Genomic DNA, 22,510 nt, shown 5'->3' with positions numbered 1-22,510 from the left:
ACAGTTACTGAGTGGGAAGGAAATAAAGCTAGGAGGGCGGGCGGGAGGAAGGAGGCAGCTGTTCTCAGTTCTCCTACTTGGGCTTCCAAGCTGGATGGAGAAATGCTCTAAATTAAATAGAGCTCCAAGATTTGAATATTGTACCCAACTAAACATTTGAATTTCTGAAAAGAGACTCCTCTTGGCACGAAAACTAATCAGAGGACTGTTTATTAACTGAGAGTGACAGGGAAACTTATAGGAGCTGCCTGACAGGATTAGAAAGAGCAGTAGAGGAGTAAATTAATTTGTCTCCTGCTCACAGCCTATCAAACTGAGTTTACCTAACAAAACAGTTGTGAGTTCTTACAATGAACTGAGCACTTTACAAACCTTATCTCATTTGATCTTCACAAAATCTTACAAGACAGGAACTATTACTCCCTCTTTTATAGAAGAGGAAAGTAAGAATTCAAGGACTTCATAATTTGTCAAGTTCACAGGTCTCAGAAGTGGCAGAAGTGGCATTGAGCCCTGGCGGTCAGTCTCCAGAAATCAGGCTTTTTAATCATGGTGCTCTCTTGGTGGTGGCTGAATAAATGTTTGTTAATCAATAATTAAATGTGGAGCGCAAGCACCTTCGATTCTGAGGAAAGAAGGACTTAGGAACTGCCCCAGCACTAGTTCTGCTGACAAAGTCACCTTGTGTTAGAAAGCCAGCATTTAAATGCAGACCAGCTGCATCATCCTAACCCAGAGGAGGTGGTGGGAGGAAGAAGCAAGAAGCCAGGGAGGGCCCCACTACCCAGCAAGCACGTGGACCACCTGTGCCAGAACCGAGCATTCAGCTGGGCCTCTACTTTACCAATGCCTCTCGTGACACGAGAAAACATCTGATGGTAACTTTGCTGTTTGAAAGTAAGAAAAATAAATTAAATTATAGGAGAGGGCTGGAAACACACTTTTTTCTTGGTTATCTTCTCCAAGTGAATCTATATAGGTTACCTTTAGGGCCTGGACGGTAATTATAACAGAAGGGACATGATTATTACTATTGTTCTAATCATCAGGGAATTCAAAAATGAAAGTCCATACTTTCCCCCTTCACTCCCTTCCCCAAAAAAACCTTCACTAGGTTCTTGCAGATTCTATCCTTGACAACCAGTGAAATGCTCAGATAACCTTGTCTTGAGCTTTGCAAGACTGGGGAGCCGGCTCTGAATAAAATGATAGCTGTGTAATTCTGTGAAGCCTTTGTAATGACCTGTTCTTGGGCAAATACAACATAAAATTATGTAAATCCTTGAAGCTAAACAATCTGTGCCACAGACCAATCCCCCTATGTACCTTCCTGCCATGAATATTTCACATGGGTGGGGGTGGAGCGGAGGGTCCCTTATGTGGCCTTTGGCTTTAGCAACTGTGAGAGGAGCTGGGGGAAGGGACACTCTTCCATTTCCTTTTACTAAAAGAATTAGCACAGGTTTCCTTCATCTATTTTCATCCCCACTTCACCGCCTATGAAACACCCTTCTTCCCCTCCCCACCTTTCATCACGATGGCCTTTGGAATTATTTGGTGGGGTTTTGGGAAGGTCATTGCTGGGGTCATCAGAGCCATGTTGGACACAGATGAGAATGAGTCTATCCTGCTCTTATAGAAAGTGATGGCTCTCGCCAACAAGGAGATAGGACAGTTGCACAAAGTACTAAGTGCTCAGTCTGAGCTGTCCAGGGTTTGCCTAAAAGCACCAGAGATCCACACTGAAAACCTGTCCTAGGCATGCATTCAATGCAGCAGCTGAGCTTAAGTTCTTGGGCAGTTCAGCCAGTCAGTGAGCAATGAACTGAATACTGAAAGAGAGACTTCCTCAGTGTCTGATGGAAACTTGTCAGGCAAACCTTGCACCTGACACTTCAAAAGATAATGTTTCATTGCTGAAAGCTTCTACTTTTTTGATCTAGTGGAAAGAATTCAAGAGTTGTCACTTTGGTTTATCTAATAGATGAACTGGATGTTGCAACAATTGACAGGTGTTTCAACGAGGACAGCTCAACGTCCTAATACAGAGCCTGTCAAGTCACAAATAAGGAGAATATTATTTTAACAGTGATTTCAGAAACATAAAATCACAGGTTTTCAGATCCAGAGAGTGAAATAAAAAGTCAAAATGACACTTGCAGCAAGATAGACCTTACTGAAAAGGCACGAGTCTTTCCATGGCTGACTTAGGAGCAAGATAGTGCCCATGGATAGTGCCCTCCATGTGCCCTGGAAATGGGCTGTGAATGCCCAAAGCAGAAGGACTGGAGAAGCTCTGTTTTAGTTCATAAGGAGCACAGATGTGTAAACCATCATCTGAGGATTTATTATGTTGATATTTATAATATAATGACAGGTGTACATTTTCTTAAAATCACTGATGTTTTTTCTAATGAGATGGCCTAATTTCTCGCCCAAGGAAAATCATGTTACTCTCACTGCCATAGTAAAGAAGGGGCTCTCTCTGATTGTCCTCATTATCCCCTACCTACTCTGATGATAGACCTACAGGAGATGCTTTGTGCTATTTGCTTGTGAGGAATCCACAGAGTATTCAGAGACACAGTGAACCACAGTGAGTGCAGCCATTGCAGTTTAGCATGCCCTGAAGCAATTCTCCTTGTCTATTATACCTTTAACCCTATCATCGCAGGACTACCTCAGCAATACGTGCCTCTGTAAATGTTAGCATCTGCCCACATCTTTAAGGTCTTCTCTATGCTTCAGGGATTGAGGGAATTTTGGATTTGCTGGAAGGTAAATGTCCACAGATATTGGAAGTCATGTTTCACATGACATTAAATCACCAGGGCTGCCGGTCAGAACTTGCCTGATGCAGATGAAATAGGCAGATAGTGCTTACAGCTGCACAGAGTATCCTAAAAAGACCATGAAGGACAAATACATTGAAGTGTCTCTGGGAGCAGTAGAGGACATGGACTTAGATTAATCGGGACAGTCAATGGAAATGACTAAGTCCTACCACATGTGAGCTGCCATGTTTATCTCCTCCTTCCTCCATATTTTTGCCATTGCCATAGTTTTTCCCACTGAGGGTGTCATTTCACTCCCTGTGCTTTCAGATTTAAACCCTACAGCTTTCTGGGCACTCTTTCCATTTGGTTTGAGCTCTTCCTGAATCCCCTGGCATGCTAGCCCCAGGTTTGAAAGATTCATGGAGGTCTTGAAACTCTTAACAAAACTCCTAGCAACTTTGGGGGAACTTCTACACTCAGCCTGTAGAGTTTCCAACAACTTGATTTGCCAAGCAGCCAGTGTCCTGTACTTTGTAGGAGTGAAGCCAAATCTTATGGCCTTTATTGTCTTTGCAAGCAGTATGCAGCACACCTAGTTCTCTCATTGCAAACAACTACTTAAAAAGTGGATTTGAAAGGGAATATGCCTGTTTCCTTCCAACCAGATGTCTAAATTCTAGCCTCATAAGTTCCCTAAATGGTAAAATTACGTTCTTTAAAAAAACATAGTTCACCATAGGCCACCATCTCCAACATCAACAATGATGGGGCAGCTTTAATTTATTTTTATTTTTTATATTATCCCTTCTCTCTGTCTCTCTGAGTTTTCTTCACTCCTTTTTAAAAGAAATACTTTACACAAGGCAGGCACCATCTTTTCTGTGTTGGGTTTCTCCCACATGGCTAAATCTGAATCTGAATTGGTCTGGTGAGTTCCACTAGGACCACCCACCCCAACCCAACTCCCCCAAAGCCAGAGGCACTTTCTCAGTGAGCCGCCAGCCCCACCCACATTGTATTCTTTCTTGGAAAGCAATTGGGACTCTGTGGACCCCAGGCAGGCAACGACTGGCCTAGAGAGGTGTGCTCTGAGACTTTTGCTGAGTAGCTCCAGGCTCAGCCCTGGCACCAAATCAGAATCTACATTAATCTGGTGACTGCAACTCTTCCCACTGTAGTGACTCCCTGCCTTAGCCAACTTGCATACTACATGATGTTTTATCGGTAGCTGAACCTTAAGTGAGCCAGCAGTTGGCAGCAGGCCTCAGAGTGTCCTGGCTTTTTGCAGAGCTGTCCCAGGCCTAGTACTGGTGGTAGCCATAGTCAGTTCACAGTGTGACCTCTCCCACGCACCTCCACAGTTAGCACAGGCAGTGAACAACCATGGAGCACTTTGTAGCTCTTACCAGGTAGTCCCTGGCTGGTCACACGCAGTAGGTGACCTGGGCCTGCACCGGACCCCCTCCTAAGAGGCTCCAAAACCAATATACTTGGAAGATGACTTCAGACCACAGCAGAGCACTGCCCAATTAGCCCCACAAATGGCGCACACAAAGGGTGATCTCAACAGGCACCAGAGTCCTCTGGGGCAAATCCCATTCAGTGGAGTATGCCCCCTGCATAGCAACCCGCAAGATATGGACATGGTCAAACCCTACAGCCAATTAGCCTAAGGGTCAATCCCACCTACTGACGTACCAATAGCAATCAAGGCTCACTATAACAGGAGGGCACACACAACCCACATAAGGAACACTCCTGGAGCACCTGGCAGGTGACCAGGCAGACTGTGCTAGGGTTCCACAAGGCACCTACTACATAAGGCCACCCAGCTAAGACTAGTAGAGAGCAGATCTACCTAATACATAGAAAGAAACACAGAGAGACAGCTAAAACAAGGAAACAATGAAATATGTTTCAAATGAAAGAACAGGAGAAAAATCCAGAAAAAAATCTAAATAAAACGAAGGCAAGCAACCTACCAGAGACAGAGTTCAAAACAATGATTATAAGGATGCTCAAGGATCTTAGTGAGAACTTCAACAAGGAGATTGTAAGCATAAAGACAGACAAAGAAACCATGAAAAAAACAGAAGTGAAGAATACAATAACTGAAATGAAGAATACACTAGAAGGAATCACCAGCAGATTAAATGACGCAAAGAATTGAATCAGCAATTTGGAAGAAAAGGTAGCAGAAAACACCTAATCAGAACAGCAGTGAGAATAGTGTAAGAGACCTCTGTGACAACATCAAGTATTACAACATTCACATCATAGGGGTACCAGAAGGAGAGGAGAGAAAGCAAGGAATTGAGAACCTATTTGAAGAAATGACTGAAAACTTTCCTAACCTGGTAAAGGAAATAGACATACAAGTCCAGAAAGTGCAGAGTCCCAAAAATGATGAACCCAAACAGTCCCACACCAAGACACATTATAACTAAAGTGGCAAAAGTTAAAGACAAAGAGAGAAACCTAAAAGCAGCATGAGAAAGACAACACTATGAGGGAGCTTCCATAAGATTGTCAGATGATTTCTCAACAGAAACTTTGCAGGCCAGAAGGGATTGACATGAAATATTCATGGAATTTATACAAACTTCCTTGGAAGATAGAGATAGTGTCTCATCTGGAGCAAAAGTGTGTTTACTATCCAGTAACTTAATGATAAAGTCTCCCTGCAGGGAAGAAATCAGGCTGTCTTAATGTCTATTATAAAAGATTTAGGTTCCCTAAGCTTGGGGTTCCTCTTCTCTAAAGTAACCCATCATGTGTGTAGGTATCATCTGACCCTCTTCATGTTGCCCTGTGAGTATTAGGGTTTGGGCAACTGGTTCAAATGCTGATATTCTGACCATTGTTATTGCTAGGAGTAACAAACATTCCTTTGTCTCTGACCAGGCTTTCTTGTGTCTTTTGCCAACATGTAACTATGATAGTCTAACTTGGTAGCTTGCAAGTAGGCTAAAATGGCTAGTTTGCAATTCTTGAAAGTTTGATTACTTGTGGCTATGGTATAACTTTTCTACAAAGATCTTTTATTATTATTATTATTGTTAACTTTGGACTGCCTATTCATATCTGAGGGATTTAATGTGATTCATAAGCCTGAGATAATCCACTGAAATATTTCTATAAGCTCTAACGCTAATTAAGCAAGCAAAAATAACCCCCAAATTCCAGGTTCAGATTTTCACATATTTCTCTTAGAAAAACCATAAAAGAATTACCTTGAACTATTTTTGGTAAAGAGTCAAGATTAAAACATTCTAAATTACTAAACCAAGATAGGAATAACTATCCCATGATGTGGCTAATCTCCATCTTATTTATTTATTTTTTGCTTTTCAGGGGAAGGGCTGGGTCTCACATTTGGAGAAAACAATAGAAATTTGGAAATAAATATTTTGTCTAATACTATAATTTTTTAAATTACCTTAATCTTAATATATTTCAAACATGAACGTTTTTAGTCATCAATTGATTTGGAGATGGGCCTGCATTCTAAATTGAATAGCTTTATTCAGATATAATTTTCGGTCAGATGTGCATGGGATTCTATCCAAAACACATACATCTCTCATTCCCTAGATATTGACTCAGATTCATACCAGAGGAGAATCTGAGTATCAACACTAGACTAGAGAGAGACTTCCCATTTAATCACAGAAGCTGAGAGAATGTCAGAAACATCTCTTTTTGTTTTTTGAGATGTTTTTGACTTATCTAACAAATATTTATTGAGCCCCTATTGTGGGGCAGGCCCAAGGTTAGGCTCAAAGAAAGAGCAAACAAAACCTTTTGTGTGCACACAGGATATATAATCTAAATTAGTTGCACCAACTTAGAAGAGTGGACATTTGTATGTTTCTCAGCCTACATCACATCTGTCACCTTTCACCAAAGCCTCGAGATTTTCTGTACAACCTGTCTGGTTTCCTAGGAAGCTCTCTTGACTATAGGTAATCCAAAATTGAACCATACTTCAAGCCACAAATCTATTTTTTTCAGTCTTGATCCAACTGAACTGGTTTCTAGAAGGGGGGTGAGAAGGACCATAGCATCATAATTCAATATAAGACTGTAGAGCACTTCCTGTGTATCATGACATGACTTAAGCAAATGGCTGCTGATGTCAATGCTGCCATTATCAGAACTATTCTTCTCATGTCTAGACCACAATCAGAGGTTTAATAAAACTAATAACTGAGTGTGTTGAGTCCATGCTGCATATCAAAAACTAAACTAGGTACACGTTCTACAACTTGCTTCACTTAACCCCACAATCACACTATGAGATAGACAGTATTGCCCCACTTTCTTGATAAGGAAACTGATGCCTTCAGAGGTGAATGGACTTGCCCAAAGTCCTATATTGTGAAGCTGGGGCTCATGGCCAGGCAGTCTGATATCAAAGCCTCATCCAAATTCAAACACTATGTTGTACAGCCGCAATAGGCTTTCTGGATGTTTTCCTAAACCTTTAAGCTCATGTCCCCCTCACGTCCATTTGACCTGTCATTCTCCCTGCTTAAAACTCTCTCCTCCCAGATCTTCACATTGTTTTCTTCATACAAGCCTTGGCCCAAATGTCACCACCTCATAAATGCCTTCTGTCACCACCCAACCCAAAATAATCCTCCTCCAAGCATGCTCTTTCATTTAGTCTTCATTTTTCTCTATCACTAAATTTTAACACTTTTCTTTTCCTGAAGATGCATTATGCCTGTGTTCATGTTCTTGCTTATTGATCATCCCCACACTAGCTCCATGAGGGCAGGGAGTGGATCTCACTCAGCCATCTCTAAATCTTCAGCACCTGGCACCATGCCCAGTACATCATGGGTGAGAAATACACATGTGTTGGATAAGTGAGTGAATCAAGAGGGCTTTTCCCCTCTCTCTTCTCTTCTTGGTCACTCCAAGATGCTTTCTTGCTGGAACTCCTGCCTATTTGGTAGAAGAGATTGGGGGAGGGAGGGTGACTTTGTGTCACTTGTCCTTTAGTCTTTAGTGTAAGGTTCCCCTCGAATGTATGAATACAAAGGTAGTAAAAGGATGGCAGTCACAGCCCAATTAGTGAACTTAACATGCGACCTTGGACAAATTCCTTTCATTTGCTCATAATGAAAATATATTAATCATGAGATGTAAGAAGAGGCCAATTAATTTACAGAATTTGGAAATTTAAAAAAAGCCCTGATAATTATTGTGAACAGAACAGCCACACATATTTTTTGCGTTACAGTGCCTATTTAAGAAAGGGTTTCTATGCAAGTGTCACCTCAAATGACCTCATGAGATAATCATTTTCTGCCTTGGGTTTGGGCTCATCTCTGCTTTACTTTGGAAGCATGAGTAGAATAGAAATCTTCATGTGGCTCTAAGTCCTCACAATGTCAAGAATCTTCTCCCCAGAAGCATGAACCATGATAAAGATATTCAGTCATTAAAAGGAGCTAAAATGCTGATCAGGACCACCCCAGAAATACAGTGGAGAGTAAGGTTAAGATTTTGAATAGATTTAAAGGGAAATAAGGTATGGAAAACAGAATGTTTAATAACAGTCTCCAATAAAAGTGGTAGAGTATGTATCCTGATTTTATCTGACAGAAAAGTTTTCATATTAGTTATAGAGAAATAGAGGGCAGAGGTTCTTTACCTCTTTGAGCCATGAACCCCTTCAACAGGTTGCTGAAGCTTTTGGATTCCTTCTTAGAATAATATTTTAAATGCATAAAATACAATACCTGATTCATCCCCCCTCCTGAATTCCAGATTCTAGGACAACTCTATTATTTTACAGTTAGGGAAGCAGAGGACCAGAAAGTAAAATGACGTAAGACATACACTGTAACCTGAAAATAGAAACACTTTTTGACAGAAAAAATTATGCTGGGATTTAATACAATTAAGGAATGTTGTTCTAAGTCAAACCATGTTTAAGAAGGTTTAATAAACATGGTATAATCTTGCTTTCAATTTTAGTTTAGAACAAGAAATACTTTTCCCTTTAAGCCTCTGTTTACAGAAAGGATTTGCTTTATTACAAGCGATCAACTCTCTAAATGAAATACTTGAGCAATAATCATATTAGGTTAATAAGTTTTAGAATGCATTCAAGATCTGGTATGAAAACCTTGCTCTTAATTAAAATCTTCTTTAAACTCCAGCTGGTTCATGCAGTTCATGCTCTAGAATATAATTTCAGTGATTAAATTGGAATTCCTATGGTATGTTTTCTTTAAAGGTGAAAAATAAACTACAAAATGAATATGGACATAAATGACCGACTCTTGGCAAGAAAAATAAAAAGGACGATTATTCAGATCCCTTCTAAAAGCTCTAGGAGAACCAACAGCCCCAAACCACAGAGGGGAAATGACTGCTTGTTCTGCTTACAGTGGCTAATACAGGATTCTGTGTGTCAGGCTACATGCCCCCCAGCCTCAGGTGTGAATACCCACTCAGTCCTTGGAATTTGCAGTTATCAGTTGTAGAAACCACAAGATGAAGAGTTTTTTTTCCCCTTTCATACACCCAAACCTCCTTCAACTCTAAGATCCTTTATCTCACTAGTATTGCTTTTTGTCTAAGAAATTCTCAAGGGGAGTTTCTTCTCTACGTTGTAGCAAAAAGTAGAGGTGTCTAAAAAATCTGGGACTACTTTAAGGTACTGTGTGTCCAAAATTCCCAAATGTCTATGACTTGACAAAGAAAAGCCCTAAATGCCTCCCGCGAGTCATTTCCAAGCATTACTAATTCTCCTGCATCTTTCCTTATGAGAAAAAACACGAGTTTTAGAACTCATGCCCATGTGATGGAATATTCTGAAAGAAACTCATGATGGTACCTGGTAGGAAGAGGAGTTTCTTTGACAGTCTAGCATTTCAAACTCACATGGTACTTAGTTTGCCCCCTAGATAGCTTGACACATGTAAAGATGCATGATTTGAGGTTTTTTCTATATCTGCATCTTGTTTTTAAAGTCTTTCCCCACTTCCCTCCTTAGAAACACAAATGTATGCCTACATGGTTTTCAAGCAGACTTATGCAGTGCTCACTTAAAGGGAGAGAAGAAAAAAATGAAATGTCATTTCTTTCCTTAAAGAGCTTATAATCTAAACTCTTTCTTACACTCTAACCATATTCTGGCCAATAAACCAAAACAAATGTCCAGAAGCAATATGCTGTATCAGTAAGGACTAAGTTGTGTTACCATACTGTAACTTCCATTTATATAATATACCATACTCTATATCATCCAAAACACACATACTTTAGCTCATGTGATGCTCACCTATATTCTGAGATAAGACAGGTATTATTATGCCCAATTCATAGATTAGAAGCAGCTTCAGAGAAAATGAATGACTTAAAGATCACACAGCCAATACGGATTAGAACCGAAGTTTTCTGATTTTAAATTCAGGCTTATTGTAGCCCAGAACTGAACTCTTCTACATTAGAAATAACTAGTAGTTCATACAAATAAAGACCTCTAAGACATGGAGTGAATGCATAGAGGAGAGAAGAATTTCATTGAACTTAAAGATAGGAAGGATTTGGGTAGAGTAAAGGGGGAAGTAAAAGAAGCCACAATAAGAGCTTTGTGTCTCTAGACTTGGGCATAGAGCAGTGCGGCATAAAGAAACCCAGAGAAGTAAAGTGGTGCCTCATTACACAAAGCCAGGAGGCATCATTCACTTTATAGTCTATGTGGAGTTTACAAGTACTTCTGTATGAATGGTGACCCTGGAACACAACTCCATAGAATACAGTGTAAATGGTGCCCCCTAGAGTTGTGCAAATGCCTTGAGATAGTTGGGTGAGATGATGGAAAGTCTTGAAAATCACACAATTTTTCCCTCAAAGATGGGTGATATAGTCGTAGAAAAAGCATGGAGTTAGGCTTCAGATGCCTAGGGTTCTGGTTTTAAATCTGTGTGATCTCAATCTTCTGGAGCTTGTTTCTATGAAAGGAAAATGTTGGACTAGATCATTTCTAATCTCCTTTTCACCTTTCAAGGCATTTGACTTCTCTGATGAGGTAGAAAGTAGGACTCCATGGAAGGTGTGTGAGCATTGGTGACATGTGGAAAATGGTATTTAAGGAACACTGGTACGGAGGATGGATGGGCTGAGAAAGGCCTAGAACTACAGGAAGGGTCTCCTTGCAAGCTAAGAATGAGACCATAAGGGCTAGGCTAGGATGGCAGAAATGGGAAGGAAGAGATAAACACAGGGGCCATTGGTGAGGGAAAATCAAAGAACATTTGGTCATTGACTGGATTGGGAAAAGGCCCCAGAGCATCAAACCTGAGTGACTAGCACAGTAACTGCCCAAGAAAAAGAAAGGGAAGTTCCCCTGGTGTGAGGGGATAAGAATTCAACATTGGGCTTCTTGTGTTTGGCTGACAGTGAAGCATCGAGTGGAAAAGTTTAGTACTCATTGGGAAAAAAGAAACTAGAAGTCATGTGAGACGACTGAACTGGAGATAAGTGAGAGTCATCAGCTCAAGGGAGATAATTAACGTTCCTGAGAAAATAAATATGAAATCTTTCATAATGCATTAGCAAAAGAGTGTTTTTAGATTTTATAACTGAAGAAACAAAAGCCAAGAGACATTAATGAAATGACCTCACCTCTTTTTTAACAGAGATGGAATGGGAGCTTGTCATATATTTTCACAATTAATGTTTTCATGAAAAAAAAATAAATGCCTATTACCGCAATTGAAGACAGAATACAGGGCCTTTGAACTTTTCAAATATTTCTTTCCATATTCACATCTATTTTTTCTTACTCTAGAGTTTATTACTCTGGTGGTTTTGCACTGTGTTAATTTAGCTAAGCTGGAACTATGTTTCCCAGAATTCCCTTTCATGTGTAGTTCTGGGTTAGGGTTGGCAGGAAGAGAAATTTGCATGAGACTTGGAAGGCTAAAGTGACACCTAAGCCCTGTGCTTGGGGGGTTGGTGCAGGGCGCTAGACATCTCTGCAGCTTGTGCATATTGTTGTGACCTGCTGAATCTCCTTGTAGGTGTAGAGGAACAGCTAGTGACACCGGATCACCTGCTTCAGCTTCTCCAACTACTCGGCCAGGCACATTGGAAGCGCTCTATGGAGAAGAATCCCAGTTTTTCTGCAGGTGGCATGTGTCATTATTCAAGTCTATGCAGTGAGAGACAGATGTGGGCTCCAGTTCATTCTCAGGGGTTCCACTTTGTCCTAGCACGGTCCGTTGTCTTTGCTCCCCTGAGGTGAGTGCAGCTTTACCTTGGGCTTGCCCTGCTGACCTGCAGAGACTTCAGGCTGCAGCCAGGCTGAGGCAACAGCCTTCCTCAGGGTTCTTCACCAGCTTCCCTTCATGGCCCTGGGTAATGACTTTCCTTTTCTTCTACGCGTCCCCTTCCACACTTTTGCTTTCTTAGCACGACTGTGTTAGGTCTAATCCCTGTAGGTAATTCCTTACCCCATATCACACACAGTGGTTTTGCTTCCCTGATAGAATAGCTCATACTGTCTTATTATCTAGGCCTTTCTATACCCTGCCTCCCTTTAATTGACTGTGCATTTCACTGATTCTCAAGGGACCATTAGCTCTCAGAAAACGGTGATGAAATTTTAAAATGCATTTTCATATTTTTAAGTAGCCATCATGATAGACTGAAAATGAATATTAAAGCACTGGCTACAACGATGTCTGGGAACACTAACTATAGGCTTTAGGGGGCTGATCCGGGAGCCTCCACGGTACCCAGAACTACCCGGCTTCAGTTGTTAAGTGAGAAAGAAAGAAAATCCCATCTTGCTTAAGCCACAGTTATTTAGGTCTTTTTTATAGCAGAACTTGAATGTTAACCAATATACGTATTAAACATTACCTTAATTAAGTTCAGTTATTCACGTACATGCATATCAAAAACTCCTATATCCTGATCATTATCCTCCTCCTGTTTTATCCTGTGGCTCAGCCTTATAAAGAGTACGTGCTTACTCAACCTCACTGAACTTCAGGAAAAGAGAGACTGTCTCTATCTTGAATAAAATGCATTGTGGCCCATTTAATAGCCTCACGATGCCCTGTTTTCATTCGTCCTTACTTCTAATGTATCTTCCTGGAGAGGACTGAACTAAAAATAATTAACATTTACTATCAAAACCAGAGCAAGACCGCCTGTTCTTGTCTTGGGCTAGGGATTAACACTGAATTTCAGAAGACAGTATGTTTTCATTTTTTGAGCAAGCCACTTAACTTCTCTGAGATCCAATGTCGTCATTTGTAAAATTTGCTGAATACCCTTTCTTCACAGGCTTGTTGTCAAGGTAAAATGTAGACCTCCAAAGTATGTAAAAACTTCCTACCACAGTATTTGACATAATAAGTGTATATTAGTTGAATTTAAAGCTTAAATTATATTTTAAAAGAATTCATATAGAATACTATCTAAGTCATGCAAAAAGGTAAATAAACAACCTCCAACAGTTTTTTTCCAAAATCAGATTGTGTTTCCTGAGAAGGGGAACTCTTGCTCTAATACAATAATACATCAGATGATATATTAGTAACTGAGGATTTGCTACATTTTTCAAAGTTACCCCAAAATTAAAGAGAGACGAGCAGCATTAGCTAAGGAAGATTCTTACCATGAATAGGTTGGTTCTGGAAACAACATCAATGGCTCTCATAATATGTGGTATGTCATAATCTCTGCCAACTTGAAAGTTTCTCTGAGTTAAACCAAAGAAGGTATCCTTTTCTTTTTGCTAACCTTTTCTTAGATTCTTAATTGATTCTTGACATTTCAAATGATTAGATCAAGTAACTGATGTAAAAAGGAGATATTTTTAGTTTTATGACTATGCAGAAAAAAAGATGCTGGCAAAGGAAATATGTGGAACAATACCACCTGAAGTTTACCAAAAGAGCAAAATCTTGTACCTATTGACATAAAAAAAAGTTATGCCACAAAGTTATGCCTGGTTACAAGATAACACTCATATCTTGCCCTTCTGATAGAGTTTTGAGTTTCTGAAAATAAAAATATAAGATGCTTGCTCACATTTCATTAGATTTATATATCTGAGTAACCACATACATATTGTATGGACTGCATCTTAATCCTCATGGTAATGGTATTTGGAGATGGGTTCTTTGGGGGGTAATTAGGTCATTAGAGTGAAGCCCCCATGAATGGAATTAGTGCCCTTATAGGAAGAGACACAAAGGAACCAGTTAGTCTCCTCTCTCTCTCTCTCTTTTTCTCTCTCTCCTCCCCTCACCCCCTCGGTCTTCCCCTCTGCCATGGGAGGACACAGCAAGGTGTCCTTCTATAAACCAAGAAGCAGAATCTGCAAGTCTCTTGATCTTGGATTTTCTAGCCTCCAGACTGTCAGAAGTAAATGTTTGTTGTCTAAACCACCCAGTCTTTGGTAATTTGTTATAGCAGTCAGAAACTACTAAGACAGGTACACACCCAAGATAATTGAATCCTGAAATAATGGTAAAAACTTGTTTCCAGGAAACTGTTAATTAATGGTATTTATTAATATCATTGTTAAGTCTTAAAAAGCAGAGTCAAGGTTCAGGAAGAAGTCAGACAGATCTGAGACTGATAGTATTGTAGTGTTTACTCTATCGGCCCATGGGGAAACCTCTTATGGGGAAATCTGTCTACTCAGAGTGCCAGAAGTAGGGCCAGCTTCTGGTCATCCATGTTTTGGACCATGTGGCCCCATGTTTTGGAGTAGTGGCCCCAATCTTGCCACTACTGATTAGACTACAACAACCACCTACAACTTAGCACAACAAAAAACAGAATCAATCAGATTCCTACTCTCACTCTGGAATTTCAATGAATCATATCTAGAGACTGATCTCACTTAGAAGTGGGAGTAGACTGAAAGATGAGGAAGAGTTGGAGGAGAGGCCATATCAGCCATGTGCAAGTTCAGTTATTAATTAGCTCAGATTGAGCAAGCCAAACCTGCTGGTTGCCGACCAGAAAGAAGAAGACACAAGGAGTATAGCTCAGTACATTTAACTATAATCTCTTTGAAGACAGGGACATTATCTGTCGTGTTCATTACTGTTTCCCCAGCATTTAGCATAGTTCTTCATTATTAAAAAATTAGTCACTCCATACATATCACTTGAATGAATAGTTAATGAGTTAACAGTGGATCATTAACTCAGCCCTCAAATAACTTTCTTTCCAGAAACATTGTCCAGTTCCTGTCACCAGAAACCTACATTGGTTCCTCTTTCTTATTCCACACAGTCCATGTCTTTTTATTATTCCTAACCTCCATCATGTCCCTTTATTTGAGCAAGTTTGTTTGGTCCTTGATCCTTGTCAACAAAAGTTTTAATACTAACCCTGTGAGAGAGAGAGAGAGAGAGAGAGAGAGAGAGAGAGAGAGAGAGAGAGAGAGAGAGAGAGAGAGAGGTGAAGGGTAGAAGTTTAGGGTGGTAGAAAGAGACTACCCTGGATTTTTAAGCACTTTATTTTCTAGTGAAAGGCCCTATTTTCTAGTACAAAAGACCCTTCACAATTTCCCTACAAAGAGGTTTAAACTTTTGATGTGAGGCTAAAAACAACCTATTCTAGGAAACTCTAGAGAGTTTGTTTCAGAGAAGTGTTTAAACTTTGCCATTGGATAGACATATAAAATAAAACCCCCTTGTATCTTTCTCCCTGTAAATTGTTTGTACTGTGTTCAAAGGGAGTAACTTAATTCCCACTCTCCTGTTTAATAGACGAGAGTAAAGCACCCTGGGAGGTTACTCTAGTGATAAAATATACTTTAAAAAATGCATTCTCCTTTTCAACTCATAATTTCCTTCTTCTTCATTATTACTGGAATGTATCCACTATTGCATCTTTAAGAAAATCTTGATTTTTTTTCTTTCACCTATGAAGACCAGATGATATGTAAACACATATCATCCCACTAAACTTTGCTTTCATAAAGCAATATATTCTTTTAGGCAGTAAATATCTTTCAAGGTCTAGTTCATCCCCAATCAATTGGTGTTAAAATCTCCTCATGTGACAGATAATGGCAAACTTACCCTTTGGGGGAATACTAGCCCTGCACATTTCACAAAGCAGATATAAGCCAAGCATCCTTTCTGCATCAGTAGAAACATCAAGTGGCCAATATTTCCCTCTCCTGCTCCTAGTAGTTCTATATACAAGATATATTATAGCTGTGGGATACTCTCTCACTAGTCAAAAGCAATACGTTAATATTTATAAGGGGTGAGAGGGAAGGAATAAAAATACTTACTCGGTCCAAGACCAACTGAAAAAGCAGCAACATAAACAAGCAAGCTGGCTAAGGATAGCCATTTCAAAAAAGGTGGGACTTCTGCAGGGTCTGTGACAATCTGGGATTCAGTTTGGCTCAGTCCAGCATTTGGTAAGGATGCTGAGGTCGTCTCTCCTCTCTTATCCACATCATTTCTCGTGGGCAGTAGTGAGCTTCTGCTGTGGGATGTGATCACCTTAAAGGACTCTCTAAAAGTGTCGTTACTGGCTGAGAGGTTTCTTGGTCCATAAAATACAGACTCATCCAAGGACTGGTTGATAGGACTATGGCTTCTGCAGATGTTGGTGACATTCATGTGGACATTGAGATTGACGATGCCCATGGTCAGCAATGAGGCTGCCATCACGGAGGAGCCGACACAGAGGAAGGTTTTGCTCCCGACATGGTCTACGAGAAGAGTGGCTGGGACGGTGCTGATGACCTTGACAACCCCAACCCCCGTGGAGGCGAGGCTAGCTGCCTCGTTGCTGTGGAAGCCAACAGATTTCAAAACAGTTGATGCATAGAATAATATGTTTGGCTGGCCAGTGATTTGTACAAAAAACACCAATGTTAGGCCTATCATTATTCTGGTCCTCATGTTGTCCTTCGAACGAAACAGATCCCAGAAACTATACTGATATTCATCTTTTAGGGAAGATTTGATCACAGTGAGTTCATCTGTTGTAGCTGAGATGGGTCGCAACCTTCCCAGAACCTTGCTAGCAGCTTCCTCCTGTCCTTTCATCACCAGAAAACGCGGACTTGGAGGAAGAAAGTACATTGCAATGGCTTGCAAAACTCCCAAAGGAATGACAAGGCCGAACATGTACTTCCAGCCATGGGAAATATTAGCAAATGCGTAATTTGAAATGTAGGCAAAAAGAATGCCAATGACAATCATCAACTCATTCAGTGACACCAGAAGACCTCTTCTGTGTTGTGGGGCAATCTCCGCAATGTAAACACAGGTGGCAATTGAAGACAGTGAAATGGACACCCCTACAGCAATGCGTCCCACGATAAGAACTGTGTAAGATAAACTGAGTATTAACACTAGGCTTCCAAGTCCAAGTAGGCAGGAAGACAGCATGATTGCAGCTCTTCTTCCATACCTGTCGATGAGGACCCCTCCAGTGAGAGAGCTGAGTAAGGCCCCAATGAGGAGAGAGCTGACAAACATTTCCTGCTCATGGCAGGTCAGGGCTAATAAGGTTCTTATCTGAAGAACAGCACCGGAGATGATCCCAAGCTCATAACCCACCAGCAGGCCACTGACAGCAGCTGTGACAGATGACAGGAGAGTAAACATGCCGCAACCTACAAGCAGAGGGTAGAAACAGACATGTCAGTTGTGAGTTGTTCTTTTAAACATTTTATATCTGAGTGGACACTTAACCTTCTGTAAGTGAGTTTTTCATAGCACTGAGTATAAACACACAGATAAGTATAATAAAATAATATGCTAACCAAAAAACCAACCAAAAAAAAGGTTAAATATAAAAGGAAAAATCCTTTTTCTTTTATTTTTGGGAGGAGAGGGGCGGAGACATTTAGGAAGTCGTGTGCTTCTGTTTGTGATGTTGTTGTAAGTGTCCAGCCGATAGCTATGCAAGATAAGCAGATGACAGATGATGAAATGAAGACTGAACAAATAAGAACACACTTCAGTTCCTGCGTTGGTATTGGATCAGAAATTCGGAGAACCCACTCCTCTGGTTCCAACCCAGTTCCCTAAGGCAAACCCTGGAGAGCAGGATAGAGCAGATAGGAGCCTCAAGAAACGTTCCTGGCTTACCATTGGGTACCCTGGGGAAAACGAAGCCCAGCCCCCAGGAAGCCTTCCTCATGTCTGTCTCCTTGGCCACAACTAGGCCACAGTTGGCTTTTGCTGAAGTGCAGGAGTGCGTGGTGGGGAGTGGAGGGGGTGTAACAAAGTTAGAGCTGTGTCAGAAAGAAGGGAGAAATGGATGCAGGGGAGGAAATCCACAATATCCATTACTGGCTCTGAGTAAGGAGGAAGGGATGGAACATGGGGAAAGAAGAGCAAAAGGGAATTTATGTTGTTCTATCGTTATAATGTTAAACGCTGAGGGAAAATGGCAAAATGACAACAGTTACTAATTTTCAGTGGTAGGTGCACAAGTGTTTGTTATATGTTTGTAACTTGTCAAAACTGAAACCAAACCAAACCAAAAGTAGGTGAAAGGAGACCACTGCTGGGGCAGGAAACAGCAGTGAGTGAACAAAGCCTGAGGACAGGAAAGCTGTCATCATGCTCTAAGGCCTCTTGGGCAGCCAGTACATCATGTGTGGGGCACAGCGGAAGCTTGGAGAGGTAGGAGGGAGAAGGCATCAGTGACGTGGGTAAATACAAAGGAGACACTTCATCCAGGGCCTGGCAGGTCACAGGGGCAACTTTTTATTGTATTCCACGTATAATGAGGTCAATGCCCACTGACTGGCAAGGTGGTGTTGACACTCTAAATGAGTTTCGTGCTGCTGTGTGTAGATGAGTCAAGAGGCAAGATGAGTATCAGGGAGCAGTGTGTTGCCTTAGTCTCAACACAAGATGATGGTAGCTTAGACTTGAGTGTAAGTAGTGGAACTAAAGACTCATAGATTCAACAGTTAGTTCAAATGACTACACTTGCTCATGAATTGAAATTGGAGCATAAGGAAGTGGGTCAGAACCCAAGATGGCTCCATGGTTGGAGCAGTTGGTTGGGTGATACACTGACCCTGGGAAGACTGGGAAGAGAACTGGCTATGAATGGGAGTAAAAGGAGCAGTGGAAACCAAAAGTTCCATCTTAGACTTTCTAAAATGTTTTGTTTGTTTTTACACATCAGACATTAAGACAAGCATGTCAAGGAGGGAGTTGAGTATACAGAGTTGAAAATTAAGAGGTAAGTCAAGGCTGGAGATATGTATTTGGGATTCAGGAGCATGTATTTGGTATTTAAAGCCATGGAAATGGATGCGATCACGTACGGGGGCAGAATAGAGGGGAAAGAGAAGCGGGACTGGGCCTGGGACCTAGGGAATGCCAACATTTAGAAGACGAGGCAACAGCAAAGGATACGGAGAAGAAGGAGAACTGAGATGTGTGTAAAAAGCACTAGAAACATGTGCTTGGGCACACAATGATCACAGGCTGAGCTAAGGCTTATTTAACCCCACCAATGTGGGGGATCGAGGGTGTGGTTAAAAAATGTTGTTTAGCTCTGGTGAAAGGAACAGGTCAAATAAAGGTGATCTATACCTCTTCTCACCACAAATATCCAAGGCATTTTACATCTCCAGGAATCTGATGGGATATGGGAAAGTGGGAGACTCCAAAAATAAATTTAAAAAGGACTGGCCATTTAGATGGAGGCGCAAATAAAAATTCACTAATCCATAATAAAATAAAATAAAGTACTTTATGAGCATTGCAAACACAAATCATTAAATTGAAGTTATATCAGCAATTCATCCAGCTAATCAGAAAAACAAATAAATATTTGCACTCTTGCACAGCAGGCATTTTCTAGACATTTGAGGTACATATATAGCAATAAAACAAAACAGATGTGGTGCTTGCACCTCAAGAAACTTAACATTCTAGCAATATCTCTATTATCTATTATTTATTATGTACTGTTTTAATTTTTACATGCAGAATGACTTGAAAGTACTCTTTTATAGGTTCACTCATGTCTTCAATTGCCACTTTTTTTTTTCCTGTGTGATCTTAAAAGCCTCAACAAATTCCTCTACCACAGGAGAACTGGGTCAAATTCTTACATTTGGCTGAGAATATTATATTGCTTCATATCTCTACTTATAATTCTTCATTTTATCTATGTTTGATGTGCTGATTATCATGTGTGTTTTAGCTATTGATCTCTGATAGTCGATTGGAGAAAGAAGGGACTTGGAGAATGAAACACTGGAGAGGCATAGTGAGTGAGGCACTCCAGAAGGGGACTTAGAGCGACAGAGGACAGCATGAGGATACTGAATCAAGGACATGGGGGAATAGAGGCCAGAACTACTAGAATAGCAGAAGATTGTCCTTGCCACTTTGTCCTTCTCCTTCCCCTTCCTAGTTTTCCTCTTTTTTCAGATGGGAAATAGTGCTTCCCTACAAAAGGAAAGACCCCTTGAGATAGCAGAGTCCCTTCCTTTGATGCTCTAGTAACCTACTTTAGAGACAGTCCAAGGGGACAGGTTAAGGAGCAGTGGGGGTAAGGGGTGGGGCAAGCCAGCTTCCTGTAGTCTGGGGAAAATGTCTTCCAATAGAAGAGGGATTCAGCTTTTTCTTCTGCTTTCTGGACTTAACTTCATATACCTAACTCTTTTAGCCAATGCTCATAGGATATTGGCAGACTGAGATGTATGCAAAGGGTCTGGAAACCATCCCAGTTTGTCAATGTCCCTCTTGAGACCCAGATGCTAGTACTAAGCATGATTCTTTAGAGACATAGTAAATCATTTCTATAAGAATTGGTTAAACAATTTTTACAAAATTAAAAAAATTTAAATTATATATCACATTATCTATCTCGCTATCATCTATCTATCTAATCTAGCAAGGAAATTTACATGTAAAAGCTTAAAAAATTGTATTACGATATTTTATGACCCTATTACTACATGACGGGGGGGGGGGCATACCAACATGGTTTATATGCTTCAGAATTATGCTAAGGTCTTCATTGTTTGACTTTTATTTGAGGGATATAATTTCCCCCATTATATGCTTTAAGTGGTACTGCCCAAAACTAGCTTTCCCACTCATCTCATGACTGCTACTTATTACTATTGAAGTTCTACTACAATCCTCAAGCTGCCCATTCTGGATTCTGAATTCCAACTCAGTGGGGAAAGCTAGTCTGTAATGCTCCCAAGATTGCAGCCCTGTGACACCCTATGACTTTGTAGGGGTTCAGAACTAGCCATCCAAAGATATGCCTTAGTGATATGCAGATTATTTTAAGCCTAAATGCAACCAAGACCATGCAGGCTTAAGAGAAACTTCTGCTCCCCGCTTAACTATCCAGAAGAATTTAAATTAGGGACTTGGCCCATGATAAGGGTTATCACTAGAAATCACTTTTTACCTTCCTATATGGCAGGGCAAACTAATAATTGCTGAACATGTGCTGTCCCTGCAATTGCTTCTGAAGCGCCAGTGTACCTTAGCGCAGAATGTCGTATATACCTCAAGTTTTCTTTCTGTCTCTGACTCTCATGTATGTGGGGTTTCCATATATGTGTATGTAATTAAATTTGGTTATTTTTTTCTTGCTAATCTGTCTCATGTCTATTTGATTATTAGACCAGCAGAAAGAACTCTGAGGGTAGAGGAAAGTGTTTTCTTCCCATTCAACTTCCATCACAGGTAATTTTCCTGGTGCTATTTTACCACACAAAAACAATGAAGAGAAACATAAGGAGTGGGCTTTTCCTGTGTCAACTTTTTGGTTGATGATGATAGAAGCAAGATGTTATCCTATGGATGTCAGAAAGCAAAGATCACTTTTCCAAGAAATCTGGCATTGAACAGGAAGAAAGAGGATGTGGCAAGAAGGTGGGGTTTATGTTTGCCTAAACACAGATGGGAGAGTTTGGGGCAGCTGGGTGGACAAATGAGAAACAGTCAGTGCTAGAGGAGCGAGTAGGGTGAGGAATCATAATTAATGCTTTTTCAAAAAACACTCAACCTGAAATCAAACAGCCCGCCCTTAACGTTCCTGATGAAGTTTCACTTCGCTAGCTATTTTGCTTGTGACCTTTGCTTTACAGGAACCCTTCCTTGACATCCCTGTGTTCCCCAGAAGGGCCATAGGGAATTCTCATCCTTTTGTGGACATCACAGTAGTGGCAACTATCTGGTGATTGGCTACGGGTCCCCACAGGATGTTGGGTCATGCATGCACTCTGTGTTGCTGATTTGCTAGAATGCGAGCCATGTTCTTTTTGAAGCAATGATGATTCTTTAATAAGGTAATGAAGTAAAACTCTTCCTATCAAAGATGTGATCGCAACCAGGAGGGTTTATGCAAAGGAGAGTGCCAAGACCCTCAGCAAGGGCAAAAAGGACAGACAGCCCCCAGAGGCCATGAGACTGCAGCCAATATTACAATAGCTTCATTGTCTGCCCAGCTCATGGTGACTCAGATGAAAACACACAACTAAATGGCCTGCAAAGAAACACTCAATTTTTCCACAATATTTGAGTTTCTGTCTGCTTTCTTTTTTCCTTTCTTCACATATGCCCATCGTTACATATGTACATAAAGGACACACAATAAACACTTGCTGACTGACTAAATCCTACAACAGAATGAAAAGCGTGCATACACAGGTTTGGTTTGGTTTTGGCAGGCGGCCAAGTAATTATACAGCTTGACCAACTGAATGC

The 22,510-nt window shown here is 40.7% G+C and overlaps 1 protein-coding gene across 1 annotated transcript in view; it reads right to left on the bottom strand.

Moving 5' to 3' along the window:
• The window catches only part of SLC2A12 (solute carrier family 2 member 12), a 50,554-nt gene that overhangs the window by 14,334 nt on the left and 13,710 nt on the right, over window positions 1-22,510 (bottom strand). The window contains exon 2 of the mRNA XM_019732702.3: window positions 16,078-17,418. Coding sequence (XP_019588261.3) covers window positions 16,078-17,418 — 1,341 coding nt within the window. The remainder of the gene's footprint in view (window positions 1-16,077; window positions 17,419-22,510) is intronic.

This window comes from Rhinolophus sinicus, chromosome 2 (genome assembly GCF_057876585.1).
Source record: "Rhinolophus sinicus isolate RSI-liver-muscle chromosome 2, RSI-T2T, whole genome shotgun sequence".
Lineage (NCBI taxonomy): Eukaryota > Metazoa > Chordata > Mammalia > Chiroptera > Rhinolophidae > Rhinolophus > Rhinolophus sinicus.
This window is presented reverse-complemented; position numbering and strand designations above follow the sequence as displayed.